The sequence below is a fragment of the Microcaecilia unicolor genome, chromosome 2 (assembly GCF_901765095.1).
Source record: "Microcaecilia unicolor chromosome 2, aMicUni1.1, whole genome shotgun sequence".
In the NCBI taxonomy this organism is placed as follows: Eukaryota; Metazoa; Chordata; class Amphibia; order Gymnophiona; family Siphonopidae; genus Microcaecilia; species Microcaecilia unicolor.
This window is the reverse complement of record NC_044032.1, coordinates 349,530,753-349,556,024: the sequence shown is the minus strand read 5'-3', so window position 1 is coordinate 349,556,024 and position 25,272 is coordinate 349,530,753. Positions and strand designations below refer to the sequence as shown.

Here is a 25,272-nt window from a genome sequence, read left to right as displayed (position 1 = left end):
ACCCGTCTATGTTTAGCGTGTTTCCAGCGCTCGGGGGAAGAAACAACATCTGTAGCCATCCCTGGGGCATCAGCACCCGGAGGGAAACCAGAATGCAACGCAGTGTCAGACACCTGCGGCAGAGCTCTTTTCAGCATGAAGGCCTTATGCATCAGCAGCACAAACTCAGGGGAGAAAAACTCACCCTGGCCCTCCGTCCCCGAATTAGGCTAAACGAAGGTTGGAGCTCCTCTGGCAGCCTCAAAACGAGGCGTCCCCCTGCACTCAGACTCCTCCGCCATCGTGGGGGTCGAGGCATGCGGCGCTTCCAAAATGGCGCCTGCTGCCAGCTCCATCGAGCGGGAAGTATCATCGCTTGCCATGCTCGTACTAGCTCGAGCATCTAAGGAGCACGTACTGCAAAGCCCCGCTGCTGACCTGCGCTTACCACAGCGGGAGCAGCGCTTAACTCCTTCAGCAGCCATCGCCCGACTGGACGTAAATATAGGAATAAAATGGCGGCTTCGCGCTAAAACTTACCCCCTTTGCAACGCTGTCCGCGGGACCTCCCCGGAGGAGCTCGGCACCACTCTCACCTCAGAAGACCGAGTCAACGAGCTCTGGTCAAGCTGCACTAACCCAGAATCTCTGGAGAAAGCCTCAGAACAGCCACGCAGTAAAAGAGCGCTCTTTTTTTTTTACGCTGTGAGGAAAGTTGGAGGCAGGCAACAACAGAGGGACTCTGGGAGGAGGGGGGAATGGGTAAGGCAGGGAAAGGGCGAACCTATATGCCTTTAAAGTGGGCACCACCAGCTACAACACCCCTGCTCAACTGGCAAAGCACAGGAGCCACCCCAGGCAGAAATCCAGGAGCTGATCAAGCTACGTCCACACCTGCTGGGAGATAGAGAAATTCTGAAGGAAGATGGGGCTAGCCATCCAAGGGTCACTGTGGTTCTTTAGTGTTCTCTATCTCCACCTGCTGGTAGGCTGATACAACCCATCAGTTAATGGAGTCATCTGCTGCTGATGACAAGGAAAGGATGGATGCTGCCTCACCAAGGAAAATCATCTATATATATAAAAGGCAACCCCAACGTTCTGAAGCCTCCAGGGAAGTTGAGGCGCCCGAGATATCCGGTGTGCCCTGGAGTGTGTGCACCGCCCTCGTGTCAAAACGTCATGACGCGTCAAAACGTCATGACGTCGAGGGCGGAGCTATTGACACTCCAGGGCCGAAACGGCCCACCACAGCGAACAAGGCAAGTAGCTTCGAGGGACGGAGGGAGGGGGCCCCTTGCTAGCGCCTGTTTCATTCCGCGCAGAAACGGGCATTTTTTCCTAGTGTTAGATAAATCTGTCTTTCCCAACACAAATGTGGGGACAAAGATCTGATCATAGATATCCAAAAGTAGGGAAAGGATAAGTGCAGTTGCCAGAAGACTTCAACCTGTCAGATACCAACTGGAAATGTAGTGGAGAGATCATGGGCGCCTTTCAAAGTGCTTTGCTCAGACAAATGTTGATGGAACTCACAAGCGAAGGGGCATCGCTGGATCCAGTATTCACAAATGGGGAAGTGTGTCTCCTACCTAGGTAGTTGATCATCACACATTATGATTTGATATATGAGCTAACTTTAGTAAAATTGAGGGGAGGGAACCTGAAGAAAATGCTGATGGGATGTGAAGACACAAGGAAAGTGGACAGACTGTGGTCCAAGCTGAAAGAAGCTATAAAAATGGCAGCAGATCTTGTAAGTAAAGTAAATAAAAGCAAGAGGAAAAAGAAACCAATATGGTTCTCCAAACACATGAGTTAAAAAATAATGGCAAAAACAAGTAATGTTCATGAAATAAAGAATGCAAGAGGAACACAAAAAAGACTACTGGATAAAGTTCAAAGAAGTGAAAAGACAACTATGGCTGGCAAAAGAACAGGCAGAAGAAAAACAGCTATAGATGTAAAGAGATGTGACCATATATTTTCAAGTATATTGGAGAAAGGAGTAAGGCTAGAAATTGAAGACTAAAAGAAGCAGAGACAAAACCTTGTCCCTGGTTTTGGCTGTTGAGCTGACTGGGTCCTTTTTTTTCTCTCTTTGCTGTCTAGGACAAGAACAAGAATGCTATTTCATCTGGACCTTCAGCTGAGAACAGTAGAATCTCCAGTGCTGTTCTGCATTGATACCTCCTGGAAGAGGAGTGAGACAAAAGTGGGCCCGCCTGAAAGGACCCTAAGCGTTATCACTATGCTGCTCAATTAGCATAGCAGCCACCTGCACCTTCTCTCTGAAGAGATTCTCGCCACAGAATGGTACATCAGCAAGCTTTTCCTGCATGTCATATTTTAGGTCTGAAGCCTGTCTTCAGGCATGAATATTCACTGCAGAAACGCCATATCAAAAATGTAAGTCACACAGACCATATATTTCCTACACTCATTCCTGCTGGCTAGTAGTAAGCAGAGCACTTTGGCCTCCTTCATAGGAAGATAAACACTGCACATAATGTCACAAAAGTAAATGCCCATAAACTACTACTACTACTCATTTCTATAGCGCTAATAGACGTATGCTGTTTGAACATGGAGAGAGAGTCCCTGCTCAAAAGAGCTTACAATCTAATCAAAACAGACAAACATGAGATAGGGGAGTTACTAAGGTGAGATTGATAAACAAATATTGGTACTGAACAAGTGAATAGGGGTTAGGAGTTAAAAGCACCCTTAAAAAGGTGGGCTTTTAGCCTAGAGTTGAAGATGGCCAGAGATGGAGCTTGACGTACTGGCTCAGGAAGTCTATCCCAGGCATATGGAGCAGCAAAATAAAAGGAAGAGTCTGGAGTTAGCAGTGGAAGAGAAGGGTACAGGTAAGAGAGATTTACCCAATGAACAGAGTTCCTGGGGAGGAGTGTAGGGAGAGATAAGAGTGGAGAGGTACTGAGGAGCTACAGAGTTATTGCACTTGTAAGTCAATAAGAGTGAGTTTGAACTGTATGCGGAAACAGATATGGAGCTAATGAAGTAACTTGAGCAGAAGGCTAATATGGGCATAGCGACACTGGCAGAATATAAGTTGTGCAGCAGAATTTTGACTAGAATGAAGAGGAGAGAGATGGATTAGTGAGAGAGCTGTGAGAAGCAAGTAGCAACAGTCTAAGCGAGAAGTGATAAGAGTAACATAGTAGATGATGGCAGAGAAAGACCTGTACGGTCCATCCAGTCTGCCCAACAAGATAAACTCATGTGCTGCTTTATGTGCATACCTGACTTTGATTTGTATCTGCCATTTTCAGGGCACAGACCATAGAAGTCTGCCCAGCACTAGCCCCGCCTCCCACCACTGGCTCTGCCACCCAATCTCCGCTAAGCTTCTGTGGATCCATTGCTTCTGAATAGGATTCCTTTAAGTTTATCCCACGCATTTTTGAATTCCGTTACCGGTTTTCATCTCCACCACCTCCCGCAGGAGGGCATTCCAAGTATCCACCACTCTCTCTGTGAAAAAATACTTCCTAACATTTTTCTTGAGTCTGCCCCCCTTCAATCTCATTTCATGCCCTCTAGTTTTACTGCCTTCCCATCTCCGGAAAAGGTTCGTTTGTGGATTAATACCTTTCAAATATTTGAACGTCTGTATGTGGATAAGGGTTTTGGAAGTGTGCTCAGAAAGGACGAATTTTCGTGATATTACAGAGAAAGAAACAACAGGTTTGAGTAGCCTGTTGAATATGTGCAAAGAGAGAGAGGAGTCAAAGATGATCCCAAGGTTACGAGCTGAGACATGGAGGGAGGGTGAGTGTAATCCACAGAGATAGAGAATGGGGGAAGAGGAGAGGTTGGTTTAGGGGGAAAGATAAGCAGCTCAGTCTTGGTCATATTTAGTTTCAGGCAGCAATGTCAAACAGACAGGCTGATACTTGGGACTGGATTCCTGGTGTGGAGAGAAGATCTGGGAGTCATCAGCATAAAGGTGATACTTAAAACCATGGGATGAGATCAGAGCACCAAGGGAAGAAATACAGATGGAGAAAAGAAGAGTTACCAAGACAGAGTCCTGAGGTACACCAATTGAAAAGTGGAATAGAAGTGGAGGAAGATCCATCAGAGTATACACTGAAAGTATGATGGGAGAGATAAGAAGAAAACCAAGAAAGAACAGAGACCCAAAATCCAAGTAAGGACAGCATATCAAGGAGTAGGCGGTGATCAACAGATAGACTGAGAAGGATGAGGGCTGAACAGAGACTTTTGGATCTGGCCAGGAGCAGGTCATTGGAGAATTTAGCAAGCGCTATTTCAGTTGAATGAAGAGGGTGAAAGCCAGATTGAAATGGATCAAAAATAGATTAAGATGAAAGAAAGTCAATGGCGGTGAACAGCATGGTCAAGCATCTTGGATAGGAAAGGGTGGAGGGAGATGAGGCGACAGTTCGAAGGACAGGTAGGGTCCAAAAAGGGTTTTTGAGGAGTGGTGTAACTATGGCATGTTTGAAGGCATCAGGAACAGTCACAGTAAAAAGTGAAAGATTGAGGATATGACAGATAGAAGGGATGACAGTAGGAGAGATAGTGCTATGTAGATAGGTGGGAATAGGATCAGAGGAACAGGTAGATAGCTTCGAGGAGGAAAGAAAATGTGCAGTTTCCTCTTCAGTGATTTCAGAAAAAAAGGTAAGGGTTGAATGAGGGTTGAGAGGGAAGGAGAGGTGGAGGTGACATGGTTGAGAATTCAAGGTTAATCTTGTGAACCTTAAGTACTCAGCCAGAGTCTGGGGAGAAAGTGAAGGGAAAGCCGGAGGTGAAGGCACTTTGAGGAGAGAATTCAGTGTGGCAAATATACATTAAGTGTTTGAGCACAGGGAGTTTGTCAATTGGATGTAGTAGTTCTGTCTGGCAAGTGAAAGAGCAGACTGGAAGGAGATCAGGAAGAATTTGAAATATATGAAGTCAGCATGGGCATGGGATTTCAACCAAAGGTGTTCATCAGATCAGTAACAAGAATGTAAGTAGCAGATTCTAGAGGCCAGCCAAAGATGGGGTTCGGTACACTTTACAGAATGGTGAATGGGAGGAGCAAGAGTATCCAGAGCAGAGGACAGAATAGTATTAGAAGAAGAGACAGCCTCATTGACTGACTTGGATAACACAGTGGATGAGAAGAGGTTTGAAACACTGGAGGATAGAGTAGAAGAGTCAATAGCTACTACTAATAGCATTTGTATAGCGCTACCAGACGCACGCAGCGCTTGAAGATTCTTAAATATATTGGTAGAGATTGGACGGGACTGGGGGGGGGGGGGGGTTAAGTGTGAAAGTTATCAGATGATGGTCAGAGAGGGGAAGAGCTGAAGTGCAGAAACTGGAGAGTGAGCAGTTGGAGAAGAAGATAAGATCAAGACAGTGGCCACTCTGATGAGCAGGAATAGTGGAGCACAGTTGAAGACTGAAAGAGGATGCTATAGCGAGAAACTGAGAAGCATAAGAGTCAGAGGGATCATTAGAATGAAAGTTAAAATCCTCAAGAATTAGGGAAGGAGATGAAGGTTCAAGATCAACAAATGTGAACTCCTCCACATACATCTAGAATTGTCTTTAATATCTGCTTGTTATACTATCATGTTTCTATCATTATAATGTTACCCAAGATCCTTCTGTAATACTAAATATCTATTTTCTTATATATTTCTACCATTCATAATGTATTGTAAGCCACACTTAGCCTGCAAAGAGGTGGGAAAATGTGGGATATGTTTAAATGCCTCTCTTTTAGACCCCTTCTGGACTCTTACACATGGGGGAGTAAACATATTAAGTTCATTTAAAAGGTTCTTTACAGTTTCCCTCCAATCCCAGGGGGGTTGGTTCTGGGGAGGCATCAGAAGGCGTAATTCAAAACTGATCCCCATGACCACCGCTTTCTGTCTTTCTGGATCTAGGTGTATCCTGGTCCATTTATGTCCCCACATATATATATATGTTTTTAATCTACTCTTTGTGATTCAGTGAGTGTGCCTTATTTGTGTGTAGCAGATAATAAGGAAAGAGCACATATAATACAGTATGAAGGAATAAAGACAAAGATAGTTTTCAGGAATAAGATCTTGTTTATTCTTACCAAGATAAAGTCTTCAGCTTAATACATACATCTAGGTTCAAATGCACAGAGCTCTGCTGTCGGTCAAGTGTTGAAGAAGCTTCTAACTTCTCTGTCTGAATGTTAGCTCTTTTATAGGCACAAATCTCTATAGAGGCTTATGCCAGTACCTATTTTTTCATCTTATTGGCCAATATCTCTGTACCAATTTTTTTCCCTTTTCCGGCAGATGTTGATTTGTACTCTTTGTACCATCTTGTACCAACTCTTTCCTGTTCTAGTTATTTTGAAACATTTCTTTCCGCCCAGGTGTCCATCTGCACCCAACTGTCTTTTCCGGTACACATCTCTTGCTTTTGCTATTTCAAAACTTCGCATCTTTCCCGTCACCCTGAACATCTTGTTTTTATCTTTTATAGAAACATCCAGTTTCACAATCTATTTTTATATAATCTTATGACTTGTGTGCCATGTTATAGAAATACAAGCTAGATTTTACAAACCATTTTTATCTATTATTCTATGCTATATTCAATTTGTAATTAGTTTCAGGTTTTATTAAGACATCATCATATAGTCCTGCATTTGCAGGTTCTCAACTGTTATGCCATTAGTGGGTTATCAGGCCTAGTCAAGGCTTCTCTGCTGACCAAAGTCCTGTAACCTGGCTTACCACCATTCCAGTGGATACTCAAGTTCCAATCCATATTAACATTCCCCTCTTCACCCTATCCCATAGGGTGACACCAGGGTTAACGTACCATGGTACCATCCATTCCAGAAGGTATCCTTATAAAACTGTTGTTCTGCAGAGTCTATTCTAAAACCTGATATGGTCAAATTAAAATTACTGAGATTCAGATCATAACATAGGCACTACTTCAGTCATTTCTTTTATACCAATACTTTTTCTCAACCCATTAGTATGCAGGTTCTATTCTTACTCTTATATAGGTGTGTATATATATTCATAACAATCAATCATTCCTTTGGTTATATACTGATTATATCTTGAGTATACATTTGCATAAATTTGCATAGGTTATGTAGACCTTTTGATCATGTATCACATCATCTTATAAAGCTTTATATGGTTATATGGTATCCCTGTGTGCTATTACCTGATTATACAGTTGCAGACATCTCTCTAGTGTCTCTAGCACTTGCATAGCGATTGGTCCTTCTCAGAGGGAGATAGTCCAAAGTGTTATCTCCTGTGGTGTTGGGAAGGAGATTTTCGTACAGGACATATTGTCCTGCTGTTGTCTTTTTCATTATTGCAGTTTCAATTAAGCGTTCTACTAAGCTTCTAGCACAAGGGATTATGCAACATCCTACTAATACAAAAATTGCTACCACTATAATTATAGTAGTGGCTGCTGAAATGATAAATGTTTTCCATTTACCAAAAGCTCTATCCAACCAACCAGTCCAGGATGTGTCAACACCAGAGTTCTCTGCCAATTCTTGTGACAGTGAGGTTAAGCCTTCCAAAGCTCTGGTGATTGATCCATCTGGAGCAGTATTGTTGGGGATAAAGGTGCAACACTGTGTACCTATTTTCCGGCACACTCCGCCCTCTGCTGCCAGAAGTTGGTCAAGCACTAATCTGTTTTCCAACGTCATCCGGCTAGTGGCGTCTAATTGCGCTGCAATTCCTTGAACTGCATCCCTGGTATAATTGACAAATCTCTGCTGGTTGTAATATATATAATTGATCCAGTCTAAATTCTTATTTATAGTAGCCCACCAAAAGAAAACTGATTCGAATCCTGCAGCTATTTGGTTTCTGGCTTTGAACTCATCAGGAACCCCTCTTGGAACTCCAATTGCATCTATATAGACCCGATCATCAAAAGATCCAGGCATTGCATTTCTCTTCACTCGTGAGGAAGAGCTGCTATGAGGAGGGAGCAAGGATGCTATAATGATTGGAATTACCAATTTGACTAAGGCACATCTGCCTGTCCAACTCCTGTGAAGTGTATGGTGGATAGTACGGGTTCCACAATACCACCATATGTCTGCTCTAGCTTGTGAAAAGTCTGTGAGATTTAAATTTCGCAGAGTTCCTTTTTCTAGGGTTGTGTTACAATTGGTCAAATTTCCCAGAAACCGCGTATTTTTCACCCCATATCGTTCCAGACATGTATGATATCTGGTAGCTGGATCTGGAATCCTGAATGCGGGTGGAACCCTCAGCCGAGGGGGTAGGTAGGGGTGGTGCTCGTCAAGATGTTGACAAGACTTATTCACTTCAGTTGTTACCTGAAGCAACTCTAGCATACACCAAAACCCATCTGGATCATTGCGGAGATCTAAAGGGAAAGGAACTACTGTTGGCTCTGCTCTTGCATGGGAACAAAAATAACAATTAGAGACATTCAAACTCTTTGTAGTATAATGCGCCCATTCGAGCCATAGGTTTGTCTCTCCAAATCCTGTTTCTAATGCCATCAAATCTTTGGAATTATTAATTGGCACGATCTGGTAAGGAATCTTTATTTCTGGGATCTTTGTTGGCATCAAAGGATTCTTTTCTGGTTGGGCTGGGGGTGGAACAATCTTGAATTTTCCAATGGGATCTCTACCTGTGGCATCAATTCCTAAGGAATAAGTTCTGTATGTAGTAGCCGTTACTCCTCTGAAAGTGATAGCCACTTGATTACATTTGGTCATTGGACACAGGCCAGTCACTCGCAATTTCATGATGGAAATGCTCTTTTTTAGATTTGGAATCTCACTACCTGAGTAGGGAACCCATGAACCTGTATACCACCATACTTGTGCCCAACTTCCGCAATTGAGAAGGGACACAGGTATACCTCAAAAGCTGACAAATATTGCTGTACAGGATGTTCCCCACACATTGTATAAGAACATACGTCAAGGGTTATTGTAGTTGTGTCCTTGGTAGTGGGTAATGTTATTTCATAAGTGGTCATAAATTGTTGCAGAAAATTTTCTAGATGCTGTGCTCCTTGTATCATGGGTATGGTGAGCACACACAACAGGAGGGCTAAGCACTTCATGTTGGTGGTTTTCATAATCAAGCACTGTATCAAGATTGTACGAAGGGTAAGTGACGACTAATGATTAAGGTGAGCAACAAAATTATCCCTAGGGTCTTAGCGAGAGCTGCTATCACAACAATCAGTATTCCAAAATATATCAAGGCTTGATATATCATTAAGTGTGACTTGGGTATGGGGGGTAAACTCTAATAGCCCCTCTTTCAATGGGATCGGGTACTTCAAAGAGACTATATATTTCCAAAGGTCCCAATCCAACCTCTCTGAGAAACAGAAAAGGTATCCAATCAGTGTCAATTACGGCGTATGTGAAAGAAAAAAGAAGGAAAGCCAGGAGTTAAAGTCAGTGAGAAAGGAAGAAAGGGACTTATCAGGGGTTCAATAAATGACTGCTACTCGGAGAGGTAGAGGAATGAATAGACGGATGGAGTGGACTTCGAAGGAAGAAAAGCAGTAAGACTGAGGTGGAAGAAGAGGTTGAAATCTACAGGAGGGTGAGAGTAATAGTCAGACACCACCTCTGCGGCCAACCGGGCGCGGAGTATGGGAGAAAAGGTAACCTCCATGACACAAGGCCGCAGCTGAAGCAGTCTCTTCAGGGCAAAGCCAAGTCTCAGTTTGTCCACATGTTTGTTTACTCCTTCAAAGAATTGAAGTAAATTGGTCAGGCAAGATTTCCCCACACAAAAGCCGTGCTGACTTGGTCTCAGTAATCCATGTCCTTGGATGTGCTCTGTAATTTTGTCATCATCGTCGTCGTCGTACAACTTTCTCTGTCTACACTATCCCAGCAGCAGGAAAGTCAGATACAAACATGTTTGCTTCGTCTTTCCCGTATACCAGTGCTAAGACTTGGAATGAACTGCCGAAGCAATTAAAACGGATATCAGACCATCAATTATTTAAGAAGTTCTTAAAGACATTCCTATTTATGAAAGCCTACTCCATACCGAACGCCTCCATTTGACTCTCCCATTGTTGTTTGAAGTGGGACTCTAACCCTATTGCACTTGTTGGACAGTTTTTCCTTCCCTTGTCTTTTCTGTGAATTCATCCCAGCTCTGTCATCCTATGTTTATACCTTTCTTTTATTGTAATTTTTCTTGAACTACTGTACGCCACATTGTGCCTGCGCTTGTGGGGAAAATGTGGGATAGAGATGCACTAAAATAAATAAATAAATAAATCATTAAGCTTCAGAGAAGGGATGGTATTCTCTGAGTGACACAGTACTTTGTATTCAGGCCAAAAAGCTCTATTCCATAGCGTCCCACAGATCAATCCAGAGACTTGTGGGTTGTCTCCCTCTACCAGCGGGTGGAGATGGAGAGAACGTCGGAGGTCTGCTGTATGTGGTCATGTGCAGTCACCTTAATTTCGGTATTCTCTCTAGCAGGCAGATGGTCATATCTGTGCAGCTCTGGATCGATTGGCTCCTGGCCTGGTCCCCTGGGTCTAGTTGAGCTTCTGGGGTCTGAAGTGTCCCGATCCTGGGACTTGGGTGCACACCTGGTGGTGCCAGGTCCCTCCTCTCTGCATGACTGGGTGGTGCCAGGTCCCTCCCTCCTCTGTGCATATCCAGCAGATAGCCAAGACCTGTCACTTCTTTCTCTACAACATCAGCAAAATTCACCCCTTCGTCTCTGTGCACACCACACGAACACTCGTCCACTCTCTCATTACCTCTCGCCTTGACTACTGCAACCTACTCCCCACTGGCCTCCCACTTAGCCATCTTTCCCCCCTTCAATCCGTTCAGAATGCTGCTGCTCATCTTATCTTCCGTCAGAACCGACATGCCCATATCACCCCTCTCCTCAAGTCACTTCACTGGCTCCCGATCAGGTACCACATACAGTTCAAGCTTCTCCTACTTACCTACAAATGCACTTGATCTTCAGCCCCTCACTACCTCTCTACCCTCATCTCCCCTTACATTCCTACTCAAAACCTTCGCTCTCAGGTCAAATCCCTCCTCTCAGTACCCTTCTCCACCACCGCCAACTCTTCACTGGCTTCCGATCAGATACCGCATACAGTTCAAGCTTCTCCTACTAACCTACAAATGCACTCGATCTGCAGCCCCTCCTTACCTCTCTACCCTCATCTCCCCTTACGTTCCTACCCGTAACCTCCGCTCTCAAGGCAAATCCCTCCTTTCAGTACCCTTCTCCACCACCGCCAACTCCAGGCTCCGCCCTTTCTGCCTCGCCTCACCCTATGCTTGGAATAAACTCCCTGAACCCATACGCCAAGCCCCCTCCCTGCCCATCTTCAAATCCTTACTCAAAGCCCACCTCTTCAATGTCGCCTTCGGCACATAACCGTTATACCTCCATTCAGGATATCTAGACTGCCCCAACTTGACATTTCATCCTTTAGATTGTAAGCTCCTTTGAGCAGGGACTGTCCTTCTTTGTGAAACTGTACAGCGCTGCGTAACCCTAGTAGCGCTTTAGAAATGTTAAGTAGTAGTAGTAGTAATAGTTAGGGCAAGCAGAAGGGAGATTATGGGAAACAGAGAGGTCGTGGATGTAGGAATGTTTGTTGAGATAGAGCAGGCATTCGACACACGAGAACGGCAGAGAAGGGGAGAGGGACAGAAATTAGATTGGAGACATCACGTTGTTACCTGCATGAATAGGATGAGAGCTGATGTGGAGGACCAGGATTGGGACTGATATCTCCAGCGGAGAGCAGGAAAAGGAGCAAGAGAGTACAGAGAAGAATAGGAGCGGCATGATGACAGTGATGAAAGCGAGATGTACTCAGACAGAATGGAGATGGTTGAATGAAAGGAAGGAAATATTGAAGGTTGTGAGCTGAGAAGGGAGAAGACAAAACGGATGGTGATATGATGAAAGCAGAAAGTGGGCAATGTATTACTGTGGTATACGGTGGTTTCAGATGGAGAAAGATTGGGAAAGGACAGTACAAAGAAGAGGAACTATACTGGATCCACGAGAAATAGCAGAGAGAAAATACTAAGTGTATAGAGCGAAGGCCCTGAGTGTATTGGGGTGGACCTGGTAAGATGCTATGCAGACTATTACAATATAGCATTCCAAAAACATTTCTCTCAAAAGTCTCAAATGTCTGAGCCTCCCTCCCTGGGTGTACCACAACATCAGTTTTGCAACTTTTGGTTCTTTACAGAGTGGATCTGGCCCTCATGGAATTGTGAGGAAGCTGCTGTTTCTTGAACCTTGGAGCCTTCTAGAGAACAGGGCCAGTGCCTGGCAGAGTTCTATGGTGGAGGGAGAGCCTCACCCACATTCTCATCTGTATATCCTTCAGGATTATGTGGATGGGTAGGGAGGTTTAGGAATTGGAGAGGATCAAGTGTTTTTGCCCTGGGCTGCTCCTCTGTCTCTAACTTAAGTAGTATAGCATGAGCCATTTCAGTTAAGAAACAGAGGAACGGAAGTTCGTCTGGTTGGGATTTTCTTCTCTTGAGGTACAGAGGGATCGAATTTTAAACTGGGTGAGCCCTCTTCAAGAAAAAAACCTCTGGCTCAGCGAAGAATGTTTAGATCCACCCACAGAAAAAAAGCCCTAAAGGAGAATTCTGAATCTCTGTCTCAGCCTACCTTTGAGTCAGGCCTTGCATGTGGAAGTCAAGACACTGAAAATTTCTGATGTACCTTTCATCCCCCTAACAGATGGAAATCAACACCGAGGAGGATGACATTGGACTCTGAAACCCCAGAAGATTTCGTGTCGATGCAGACAATGTATGGGTCTCAAGGATTGGTTGGATAGCCTCCAGTCTTGATGTAGACAATGTCAAAACCGCAGCATCATACTGAATGGAAATGCACTCCATTCACTCCTTGAGCTTCACGAGCTGCTCCTAAGGATGCCATTGACAAAGGCAAGGGAAGAGCAATAGATGTAATCAAACTCCTGAGTTACTTGGGGTATATTGGATGCAGGGTCTCGGTCCCTTGAAAGCTGCCACTTCCCTTCTAATGTCCTGGGGAATGAGTGGCTTTCATATCAGGGGTGCTTCAATGGCACTAGTATTCTCCACATCTTAATGCTCTCTGCTTTTCTCTCCACACAGGTGCGATGCTAAAGGGCATTGCCTTTGCCTGGTGTTCAGCATCATGATTCTTCAGTGCCAATGGGGACGAATTCTTCCTCTTCTTCAAGTAGAGCTACAATGATAATTGGTCCCAATAGCCTCTACTGATGCTCAATGTCAAGGGTGATTAAGACACTCTAGATGCCAGTGAATCCCCTACGTCCATTCTAGTTCCAGGACCCACAGAGACTGACGTTTCTGAGGTTCAAGTCAACGGACCAGACTTCTGTGTGTTAAAAAATTATTTCCAGTGTCTCACGATCACGAACACCACTCTTATACATTCTTCCGTGATTAGGAGACTAGACTACTGTAATTCATTATATTTGGGTCTTAAAACAACCGGTATCAGACGCTTACAGATAATCCAAAAGAGTGTTATAAAATTAATAACCGGTAAAAAGAAATATGACCATAATACTTCTATCCTAAAAGCTGTCCACTGCCTCCCATTGCACCACCGTATTACGGTAAAATTATGCCTTACCTGCTGATAATTTTCTTTCCTTTAGTCACAGCAGATGAATCCAGGAACTGGTGGGTTGTGTCCATCTACCAGCAGGTGGAGATAGAGATTACAAATCTGAAGGCAGTCATACCAGACGGTCAGTAAAAGTGGAGAGCGGCCACTCAAAACTCAAAGTTCTGGATTTCAAGCGTGCTGACTTTAGTAAAATGGGGGAATACCTGAGGAAGGAGATGATGGGCTGGGAGGAAATACGAAGAGTGGAAGGACAGTGGTCCAGGCTGAAAGAAGCTATAAATAAGGCCACGAACCTTTATGTAAGGAAAGTAAATAAAAGCATGAGAAAAAGGAAACTGATATGGTTCTCCAAGCAAGTGGCTGAGAAAATAAAGGCTAAAGAGTTGGCATTCCAGAAATACACAAAAACTAAAGAAAAGGAACACAAGGAGGAATACAGGATGAAACTGAAAGAAGCCAAGAGAGAAACACATCTGGCAAAAGTGCAAGCGGAAGAACAAATGGCTAGAAATGTAAGGAGGGGTGACAAAAATTTCTTCAGGTATATAAGTGAAAGGAGAATGACTGACTAAAAAGGGAATTGTGAGACTAAAAGATACTGCGAACCGCTATGTGGATAATGAAGAAGAAAAAGCAAATTTGCTAAATAGATACTTTTGTTCTGTTTTCACAGAAGAAAATCCTGGAGAAGGACCGCAATGGACTGCAAAAAGTATAAATGAGATTGAAGTGGATAGAGCACCGTTCACAGAAGAGAGTGTGTATGAACAGCTTGAAAAGCTAAAGGTAGATAAAGCCATGGGACTGGATGGGATCCACCCCAGGATATTGAGGGAGCTCAGAGAGGTTCTGGCGGGTCCTCTTAAAGATTTAACATATCCTTGCAGACGGGAGAGGTTCCGAAGGATTGGAGAACGGCGGAGGTGGTCCCTCTTCACAAGAGTGGTGATAGGGAAGAAGCTGGAAACTACAGGCCGGTAAGCCTCACTTCGATTATTGGAAAAGTAATGGAAGCGATGCTGAAGGAAAGGATAGTGAATTTCCTGGAAGCCAATAAGTTGCAAGATCCGAGACAACATGGTTTTACCAAAGGGAAATCGTGCCAAACGAATCTCATTGAGTTCTTTGATTGGGTGACAGGAGAATTGAATCAGGGACGAGCAATGGACGTAATCTACTTAGATTTCAGCAAAGCTTTTGACACGGTTCCCCACAGGAGGCTCTTAAATAAACTGGAAGGGCTGAAGATAGGACCCGAAGTGGTGAACTGGATTAGGAACTGGTTGACGGACAGAAGCCAGAGGGTGGTGGTGGTGAATGGAATTCGCTCGGAGGAGGGAAAGGTGAGTAGTGGTGTGCCTCAGGGATCGGTGCTGGGACCAAGTCTGTTCAATATATTTGTGAGTGACATTGCCGAAGGGTTAGAAGGTAAAGTTTGCCTATTTGCGGATGATACTAAGATCTGCAACAGAGTGGACACCCGGGAGGGAGTGGAAAACATGAAAAAGGATCTGAGGAAGCTAGAAGAATGGTCTAAGGTTTGGCAATTAAAATTCAATGCGAAGAAATGCAAAGTGATGCACTTAGGGAATAGAAACCCTCGGGAGATGTATGTGTTAGGCGGGGAGAATCCGATAGGTACGGATGAGGAGAGGGATCTTGGGGTGATAGTATCTGAGGATCTAAAGGCGACGAAACAGTGTGACAAGGCAGTGGCTGTAGCTAGAAGGTTATTAGGCTGTATAAAGAGAGGTGTGACCAGCAGAAGAAAGGAGGTGTTGATGCCCCTGTATAAGTCATTGGTGAGGCCACACCTAGAGTATTGTGTTCAGTTTTGGAGGCCGTACCTTGCGAAGGATGTAAAAAGAATTGAAGCGGTGCAAAGAAAAGCTACGAGAATGGTAAGGGATTTGCGTTACAAGACGTATGAGGAGAGACTTGATGACCTGAACATGTACACTCTGGAAGAAAGGAGAAACAGAGGTGATATGATACAGACGTTCAAATATTTGAAAAGTATTAATCCGCAAACGAACCTTTTCCGGAGGTGCGAAGGCGGTAGAATGAGAGGACATGAAATGAGATTGAAGGGGGGCAGACTCAAGAAAAATGTCAGGAAGTATTTTTTCACGGAGAGAGTAGTGGATGCTTGGAATGCCCTCCTGCGGGAGGTGGTGGAAATGAAAACGGTAACAGAATTCAAACACGTGTGGGATAAACATAAAGGAATCCTGTTCAGAAGGAATGGATCCTAAGGAGCTTAGCCGAGATTGGGTGGCAGAGCCAGCCGGTGGTGGGAGGCGAGGATAGTGCTGGGCAGACTTATACGGTCTGTGCCAGAACCAGAGGTGGGAGGCGGGGATAGTGCTGGGCAGACTTATACGGTCTGTGCCCTGAAGAGGACAGGTACAAATCAAAGTAGGGTATACACAAAAAGTAGCACATATGAGTTTGTCTTGTTCGGCAGACTGGATGGACCATGCAGGTCTTTTTCTGCCGTCATTTACTATGTTACTATGTTACTCATTATATGTCTCATCTCAAAGCAGATAAAGGCAAAAATCTGGAAGCCTTCCTCACCATTTAAGCACCACAGAATTTGTGTTCCTGTCAAACCATGAAGATGTCCTGGAAGGACTTCACTAGTATAAACCGTTCTCTCTGTTTCACAGAAGCTAAAAAATACAAGAAATTAAACAAAAAAATAGGCGGCTGATATAGGGAGGGATCCTGGATTAATCTGCTGCGACTAAAGGAAAGAAATTTATAAGCAGGTAAGGCAAAATTTTACTTTCCTTAGCCTCTGCAGCAGATGAATCCAGGAACTGATGGGATGTACCAAAGCAATCCCTTAAGAGGGCAGGAAGCCGCCGCTCCCCGAGCCAGAAGCTGCCGCTCCAAAGGAAGTGTCTGATTTAGCAGTCATGTCAATTCTATAATGTTTAGAAAAAGTATGGAGAGAGGCTCAGGTAGCCATTCTACAGATCTCGTCCATGGAAAACACACCAGTTTCCGCCCACAAAGCCGAATGCGTCCTTGTGGAATAAGCCCTCTCAAAAATATATCCGGATGCAATGGTCTCCTTAATCCACTGGGAAATTATTGCCTTAGATGCAGTCTCCTCCCCCTGCCTAGGCCCAGCAAGAAAGGCAAAAAGATGATATGAATGCCAGAAATCATTAGACATCTTCAAATAACGGAGAACCTGCCGAACATCCAAAAACTGCAGAGCCACAAAATCAGACGGGTAGTCTTCCTCCTTAAAAGGAAAGCAGAAAGATGGGCTGATTGAGATCGGTAAAAACGAAGGTACAGTATACAAATTCAGCCCAGACTCTGAAAACTGAAGAAAAGGATTCCAGCAAGACAAAGCCTGAAACTCAGAAACCCTGCGTGCTGATGTAATGGTCACCAAAAATACAGCTTTGAGAGTTAAATCCTTGACTGAAATCTTCCACAATGGCTCAAACGGAGCCTCCTCCAAGGCTCGGAGATTCCAAGGCAGACAAGATCAACAAAGCGGAAGATGAAGGTGTAGGACCCTCTTCAAGATGTCCACAAAAATAGCCTCAATGAAAGTTACTGGATTGGGAGCGTGAGGCCTTGATGAGACCTATTCAGAGTGGATTATTATTTAGACAAGCCAGCCCAACTTGAAACAACAAAAAAACAAAACAAAACCCTGTTACCCAAAACCCAAAAGCCTTAGCAAAGACAACACATGCCAGCGACAGGATAGCAGAATGTAAACCCAAAGGGAAAAATGAAATGGAAAGTCTGAAATGGCAAGGGAAAACACAACTGGTTTCATAGACAATGAAAGACAAGCAGTCCCATACAACAGCAGCAGGGGGCAATGTGCACAAGCATGGTGGACCTGCTCAAAAGTTCTACAAATTAAGACAGCAGTACTGTTCCCAAGCCAGGCTTTGTCTGTGATGTCACCCACATTGTGAGGGCTTCATATCCCACTTAGCCTAAGAAGCACAGTTGTGGGAAGAGCTGTGCATGCATAGAACATTCCATTAACTGAGCTCTGGGAGAGCTGTCCCACCCTGGTGATGCTTTATGTCATCAACTTGTACGCTCAATTCAGTCCTGTTGATGATAAAAAGGTTTATTGACAAGTGTACTAGTGGTAAGATATCACAATCAACAGAACAAGGTAGTGGTGGGTAATATAAGTACTATGCTTACACATGAAATGTCAGATGAGTTCAGGTTGGCCACAGAAAAATCTGTCACAAAAGTGCATATAAGTTATACGGGTAAATGGATGAGTTTCTCACCTCTACCCGAGCCCATCGTCCTTTGCAGTTGATCAAGCATATTTTGCCACAGAAAGGTATTGAGATGAAGAACTCTGATGTAGCCTGCTATAAAATGGAATCTCGTGTTAAATTTTACACAGGTTTTACACAGCATGAAGGCAGTACTTAATAAAAACATATAACAAAGGCACATTACACTATTTACCAAACAACTCTTAAAAGGTACAAATCTGCTACCTTAAATTAATTCCATTCTTCTTGACCTTACTGGGCTACAATAAAGTAGAGGTGGTGTCAACTTTTTTGCACCTTTTAGCAGTTACTGCTCTCACTCTGCATAATTAATGGCTATTCTGTGATAACTACACTGATCTGTACATTCTATTGAGGATCTTGCAGGGAATAAGTTGACATTAAGCAGCAACAGAAAGACAAAAATGTGAGAACAAAGAATATATGATTTGACTCATTCAATTTCTTGTAGAAGATTATCAATAGAAATCAAACAAAATAAAACATGGAAAAGAAAATAAGATGATAAACCTTTTTTATTGGACATAACTTAATACATTTCTTGATTAGCTTTCGAAGGTTGCCCTTCTTCGTCAGATCGGAAATAAGCAAATGTGTTAGTTGATAGTATATATAAGTGAAGCTTCAAAGCATTTCAATGACAGTCTAGCAAGGTGGGGATGAGTAGGATGTATGCATGGGTACATCAAACCATTTCATTTCATTGATAGTCTAATAGGATGGGTGTGGGTATTTGAGAGGAGACACTACCCACACCTATCCTGTTAGACTATCAATGAAATGAAATGCTTTGATGTACCTGTGGTTTGTGCCTGAACAGCCTCCGTAGTTACTTAGAGATTGCTGCAGCTGCGCCTCTGGTGTTGAAGGGCTTTATTAAGAACTTAGAGACTACAGCCTTTGCCTTTGCATCATATAAGGTCCCTGGTATGCTAGAGTGCTCTGTGCACTGCTACATTGTCCAGTTCTGTGTGATTGTCTAGTGTTTGACTAGTTAGCTTGGGCATAGCCTTGCTTGGTAGCCTGTGTACAGCTTACTAGTTCTTCTGTGGTTGCTCTGTGTGAGTTCCTAGTGTTTGCCTAGTTAGCTTGGGCATTGCTCTGCTTGTTAGCTTGTGTACAGCTTCTAGGTCTCCTGAGTTTAGCCTCTGGTTTTCCCCGGTGGGGTTTCCTTGGGTTGTGGAGCTTCAGCCCTAGTCTTATCCTTTGCCAGTTCTCCTTGTTACTGGAGCTCCAGCCCTAGTCTTGCTATTGGTTCTGACCCTTGCCTGTACCTATCTACTGCTCTGCTAGCCGCCTGTCCAGAGACTCCTGCTTTGAACCTGACCACGCCTGTCTCTGCCTATTGCCTATACTCAGATATTCTCTGCCAGCCATCTGTCTCTGCCTATTGCCTGTACTCAGATCTTCTCTGCCAGCCACCTGTCTCGGACTATTGCCTGAACCCAGACATTCCCTGCCTGCCTGTCTCACGTTAGCCTAGGTTCCTGGGAGCACGGCTGGATCCTGACTCCGGTTGTTCCTGTTGCTGGTTCCAGTTCTGGTTTTCTGTAAGCCCTACCGGCTGCTCGAACCTGAGGGCTCAACCCTTGCGGAAAGGCAGCTAAGTGTAGGTGAAGCCTACTCCAGTGTGTTCCAGTCCGGTGTGTTCCAGTGCAGGACTCCAGTCCGGGGTTCCAGTCCAGCCTTGACTCTTCTCTGCTCCGAAGGTGATCTTGCCTGCCACTGCAGGTCCTCGAGAACACGACACCCTCCTGTTCTGCATACAAGCCCTGTCCCGGGTCTACCATACAGCCCTGGTGGTCCAGTGCTGAACTGGGTTAGTTGCGATCCCTACATGCTCCTGCCCATGTGGTCTCTGTAACAAAAACAGCTGCCACGAGTTACAGCGGTAGTCTCACGAGACTGCTGTTGGAGGAAATGGCAGACATTTTGGGATTGGAGCCAGAACGGGCAGGAGCGAGTCCTGCCTATGAGGAAGTGGGAGTTTCCAGTTTGGGGGGGGGGAGGCAGGGGCAGGACATCTCAGGGAAGGGAGGGAACAGGAATAATGTCGGATGCCATGGGGGAGGGAGGGTAGGCCCAAATATAAACAGATTCAGTTGTTGATGCTTTTTTGTCCAAAAAATATTTTGGTTTACATTTAAGTATATACGGAACTCCCTTTATTTTGCATTCTGCAGGCATTGGTGAGAACGAAGAAGCTAAATCTCTCACACAAAAGCTTAAAGAAAACTTTAGGAAAAGCAATTCTATGACTAAAGAGACACAACCATTGAAATTCAAATGATATTTTGATAGAGACCTTGGCATACCTTGGAATGAAAATAGTTTTCAATCTTCTGTAACACCTCATAGAGTTTTGTCAGGCCCTTTGAGGGTAACTGGCAGAAAATAGTTCCATCAGAACACACATTGGCTACCCTTACATTTGTAAATGAAACATTCTCCTGGGGAAAAAAAAACAAACAGCATGATAATCTAGAAATAATTAAGACAGACTTCTATTCAATATCCTTATGCAAAAAGCTACATTTTATGTGGACAAAGCAATAATTAAAAAACGAAACACATGAACATCAGATTTCTAGTAGCTGGATTTTTTGAGAGCTGTGATAACTTGTGTGGACAAGTATATAAAATTGGCCACATGAGTTTTTCGGGCAATGAAGTTTCCTTTGTTGAGAGTTTTTATCACATTTGAATAAATACTATATAGACTCGTAACCTTTTACTGAGTCATACACATTGAAAGCAGCTTTATAATCTAAATCCCTCAAAATTCAGCTTTCCTTGCTTCTTGCCTTATTATGAATCTTTTACTAGATTTCATCTCTGCTCCCCACGATCCTCAGTCTCCTCTTTCACCTACTTAGTGGCATTCCACTTCCTACACTTTCTTCCCATCCCCACCACTCTCTCATTCTTTCCTCAGCCTCCTATTCCATAAATTTCATTCACTTTCCAGTCCCCCATTTCAAGCATCTCAATCTCAGCTGCTCATCTCCTCAACCACCTCTGCTTCTCCTTGTTCATTCACCTCCCCCACCTCCAGCACCATTCTTATGTCTTACCCCCCTTTTCAGGTTCCTATTCCCTCTTTTACATCCCCTATTTCCACCCTTTCTCACCTATGTTACCTTCTTTTATTCCTCAAACACACTTTGTAGCACTATTTCCCCTTTCCCCAGCAGCCACTGTCCCTACCTCTTCTCCTATAGTTCTTTCTCCACTCCACAGCATCCACTCATCTCCTTCTCCAACATTTTTCTACCCTATCTTTCTTCCACCTTAACCCCAGCATCAATCTGTGTGTCTCAGGGCCACCGAGAGACAAAGCTGGGCATGGGGCACACAATTTTAAAGGCCCAGTCGTCACCACCCCCTTCATTTTTGTAAAAGTCAAGGCCCCCGGTATACTTTTTAAAATAGCAGTTCTTCGCCAGCAGCGAGAATGAGCAGCCGACTTATACCCACTGCTTCCCACTGGTGTGTTCCCCCCTATGCAGAAACAGGAGGTTGTGTCACAGGGAAGGCTGTGAGGCTGGAGCGAGCACTGTGTATCAATTGCTGGCTACTTGTGGTTGTGAAGAACTGCTGTTTTAAAAGGAACCGGGGGGGGGGGGGGGGGGGGGGCTTGATTCTTTAGAAAAACAAATCAGCAAATTGGAGAGCACTATCGTCCGGCCCTCCCTCGGAGGCTGGATCCGGAGAATGTTGACCCATCCTGCCCCCTTCTTTCGGTGGCCCTGCTGTGTCCCTTCATCTTCACCTTCCCCTGCAAATGTCCGTATTTCTTCATTCCCCCCCCCACCCCACAGTTTATGACCTCATCCTTCTCCCACTACCAATACCCTAGTTCCATCCCCTGAATCAGGCTCATCTCCAAGTCCCATATCCCACCTGCCCCCTTGCTAGCACCCAACCCTTTACCCATTTCCAGCATCAGACTGTTCTCATCAGACCCCTTTCTCCTATCTACCTAGTACCACTAAATCGACTGCAGAGAAGGGCATTCTTTTCTTTGCTCAAGTCAATCTAACTACTGACACTGCACAGGAGTTGAAAGCAGAGAATGAATACTCCATGTATTGCACATGAAACAGGAAATAGATTCTCTTTGATTTCAGTGCTGGCAGACAAAGCAGGTGGAGCAAAGAAAGGCGCTTCCCACACTGCAGATAATTAGCAGTGCCAGACCTGTCACCAGCCTTGAGCAGCTGGCTCAAGGCTGGTGGAACCAAAAGAAATCGGTGCACCACAATAGGAAAAGAGTGGCCTACCCTAAAGAGTGACATTCACCACCACAATGATGGAAATTGAAGGCAATGAGTGAGACTGTTGCACAGTGCATCCAGAGTATAAATTTGGAAAGAGCTGCATGTCTTGCTTTATAAATGTTGCAGGAACTCTAGGCCAATAATTATCAACCTTTTTTCAGCTGGGCCACACTGGATGGATGATACTCTTATATGTGACAACCTCATATTGCACACTGAGGTTACTTTTAACGAGGCTGCAAAATGCCTGCAATTTTTATTTTCTCATTAATGGACATGCATGAATTTCCCAATTAACGTGTAGCCATTAGCACATGAGCCCTTACCGTCACCTATGTACTAGGCAGTAAGGGGTCACACACTAACCTAATGGTGTGCGGCAATTTACCTGCGCTACCCGATTCGCACAGAACATGCCTGCTCTCTGCCTCTAAACGGCCCCCGCACTAAAAAATAAAACCTATTTTTTAGCACGAGTAGCGTGTGTACATTCCAAAAATACTGCAGGACGCCTGAGTGAATCCCACAGTAATGCCTTTTTAACTTGCACTAAGCATGCATTAGTGCTTACCGTAGCTTTGTAAAAGGGCCCCTTAGTTACTAATTTACTAAGGGACAGAAGCACTAAACTTAACGAGCCCTTAATGAGCAAGTAATAAACCCTGGCATGCACTATACTTTTTCCCGAAGAAGGTAGCAGTTAATGAAAACGGAATGCAGATGAGCAAATTGTGTAGAAACCCCTATTGTGATGAGATGCACTAACCTTTTTCGATTGCCTTAACGCTGGAAAACGGTGGAAAATCTAACGAGAGGTCTGTACCTCTCGGGGCTGAAAACTTCATAAAATGTATAAAATAAAAAAATCCCGGGGGGGGGGGGGGGGGGGGGGGGGGGGGTGGGGGGGGCAAAAAACGGCCAAGTGCTCCTCATGGACGCCCATTATGGGAGTGCTCCACCCGAAAAACAGCCCGAGTGCTGAAATCAAACAGGCTCCGATGCTGCAGGCTCTTTTTTGGACCCCGGAATAATAAAAACGTCTTTTTTGGCCGTGCTTCACTCAGCTGAGAGACCTGTCAGGGACTTCCAGGTCTCAGCTGAGTAAAGCACTGCCAAAAAAGACGTTTTTATTATTAAGGAGGCCAAAATAGATGTTTTTTTTGGACGGGCGCCCATTTTGGTCACCTTCCTGCTTTGCAATAATAAAAACGTCTTTTTTGGCAGTGCTTCACTCAGCTGAGACCTGGAAGTCCCTGAGCCAATCACAACGTGTTCAGCCGAGCTAAATGCGCTGTGATTGGCTCAGAGACTTCCTGGTCTCTCACCTGAGTGAAACACAGCCAAGGACGTTTTTATTATTCCGGGGTTGAATGATGTCCAAAAAAGAGCCTGCAGCATCGGAGCCTGTTTTATTTTTTTTAATAAAGCTTCGCTTTAAAAAAAACAAAAAAAAAAACGTCCATTTGGGGCGGCCCCCCCCCCCCCCCCCCAATAATAAAAACGCCCTTTTTGGCCATGCTTCACTCAGCTGAGAGACCTGGAAGTAAGGGAGGGACATCCAAGTAAGTAGTGTTGTGGCTGAGAGGTTAGAGCACCGGTCTTGTAATCCAGAGGTGTCGGGTTCAAATCCCACTAACAGTTTTGTTAAAAAAATTTAAAAAAGGACGAGCACTTGGATTTTTTTTTCCACTTTTTTAAGTTGTATGAAGTCTTTATTGAACATTTATCAAAACAGCATAACAAAATACAGCACTCCAGAACAAGTAAGTAATAGCATAACTGATCAGCTCCAGGTCTCTCACAGCCAATCCCAGCGCGTTTAGCTGTTACCAGTATCAGCTAAACGCGCTATGATTGGCTGAGACCTGGAGGGAGGGACGTCCAAAAAGTTTTGATTTGTGTACTCTCACGTCCCGATTTTCTGGGCTGGAAGGCTCCTCCGTATCGTCAGGTTAGTTTTTATTCTCTTGCCTCCGAACTGTACATTAGCTTGTAGCCTGTAAAAAGAACGTCTTTTCAGAGGGAGTTTTTTTTATAGTGAAGGACGTCCTTGGCATGCGCAGAGCAGCCAGCATAACGCATGCTCGATGGCCGACTGTTTAATGATGGAATAGAGAATGCAAGTGAGTTACAATGAGCAGCTCATTTCAGTGGCGTACCTAGGGTAGTTGACACCCGGGGCCAGTCATTTTTTAACACCCCCCCCCCCCCCAAATCCAGTACTAGGCATGCCGAGAATACAAAACACTCAGGACCTATAGAGCAATTCTACCATACCATAAGCAGTCATTTCTACGAGTCACACAAGGAAAAGGAAAGCATCTTAAACACTACAGTGAGCACTAGAACATCAATTCACCTATTGTAAAACGAAATCAGACAGAATAGTACAGACTGTAGATCCTGCACAGTCAATGCCAACTGAAAGCCATGTCTTTTTCACAAACACAGATACACCCTAATCCACTATAGAATAAGTAATCATAAACTTTCTATTTAGACAAAAATTAAACTGAACCCCCAATGCCAGACTCTGCATACAATGCAACACCACAGAAACAGAAACTGTCCCCTACTACTGTGCAAAATATAAAGACAGCAGATGTAAATTTGAAAAAAACTAACAAGTACCAATCACCACTTTACAAATTAACAAATAGAAATAAAACAAATATAGAAAGTAAAATAATACCATTTTATTGGACTAATATATTTAGCTTTCAGAGGCCAAAACCTCCGTCCTCGGGTCAGTACAGTATAGTGCTGTTACAGTATCCTATCCTGACCTGAGGAAGGGGGTTTTGTTCTCCGAAAGTTAGTCAAAATGTATTAAAATTAGTCCAATAAAAAGATTACCTTATTTACATGTTCTATTATAAACATTTAACACATCTACAATACTTTATCCTAAAGCAAAAAAAATAAAAAAATATATTTTATTTACAGTTTGTTGTCTCTGGTTTCTGCTTTCCTCATCTTCTTTTCACCGACTTCCTTCCATCCAGCATC

At 44.1% G+C, this 25,272-nt stretch overlaps 1 protein-coding gene across 7 annotated transcripts in view; it reads right to left on the bottom strand.

Annotated features, from left to right (window-relative positions):
• Nucleotides 1–25,272, bottom strand: part of TDRD7 (tudor domain containing 7) — a 432,711-nt gene that overhangs the window by 95,927 nt on the left and 311,512 nt on the right. For 5 of the 7 annotated variants that reach the window (XM_030194449.1, XM_030194444.1, XM_030194447.1 and 2 more), the window contains exons 11-12: nucleotides 20,299–20,433; nucleotides 17,969–18,055 (exon numbers count right to left, since the gene is read on the bottom strand). In XM_030194449.1, coding sequence (XP_030050309.1) covers nucleotides 17,969–18,055; nucleotides 20,299–20,433 — 222 coding nt within the window. The remainder of the gene's footprint in view (nucleotides 1–17,968; nucleotides 18,056–20,298; nucleotides 20,434–25,272) is intronic. The other 2 variants (XM_030194446.1, XM_030194448.1) reach the window with 1 other exon arrangement.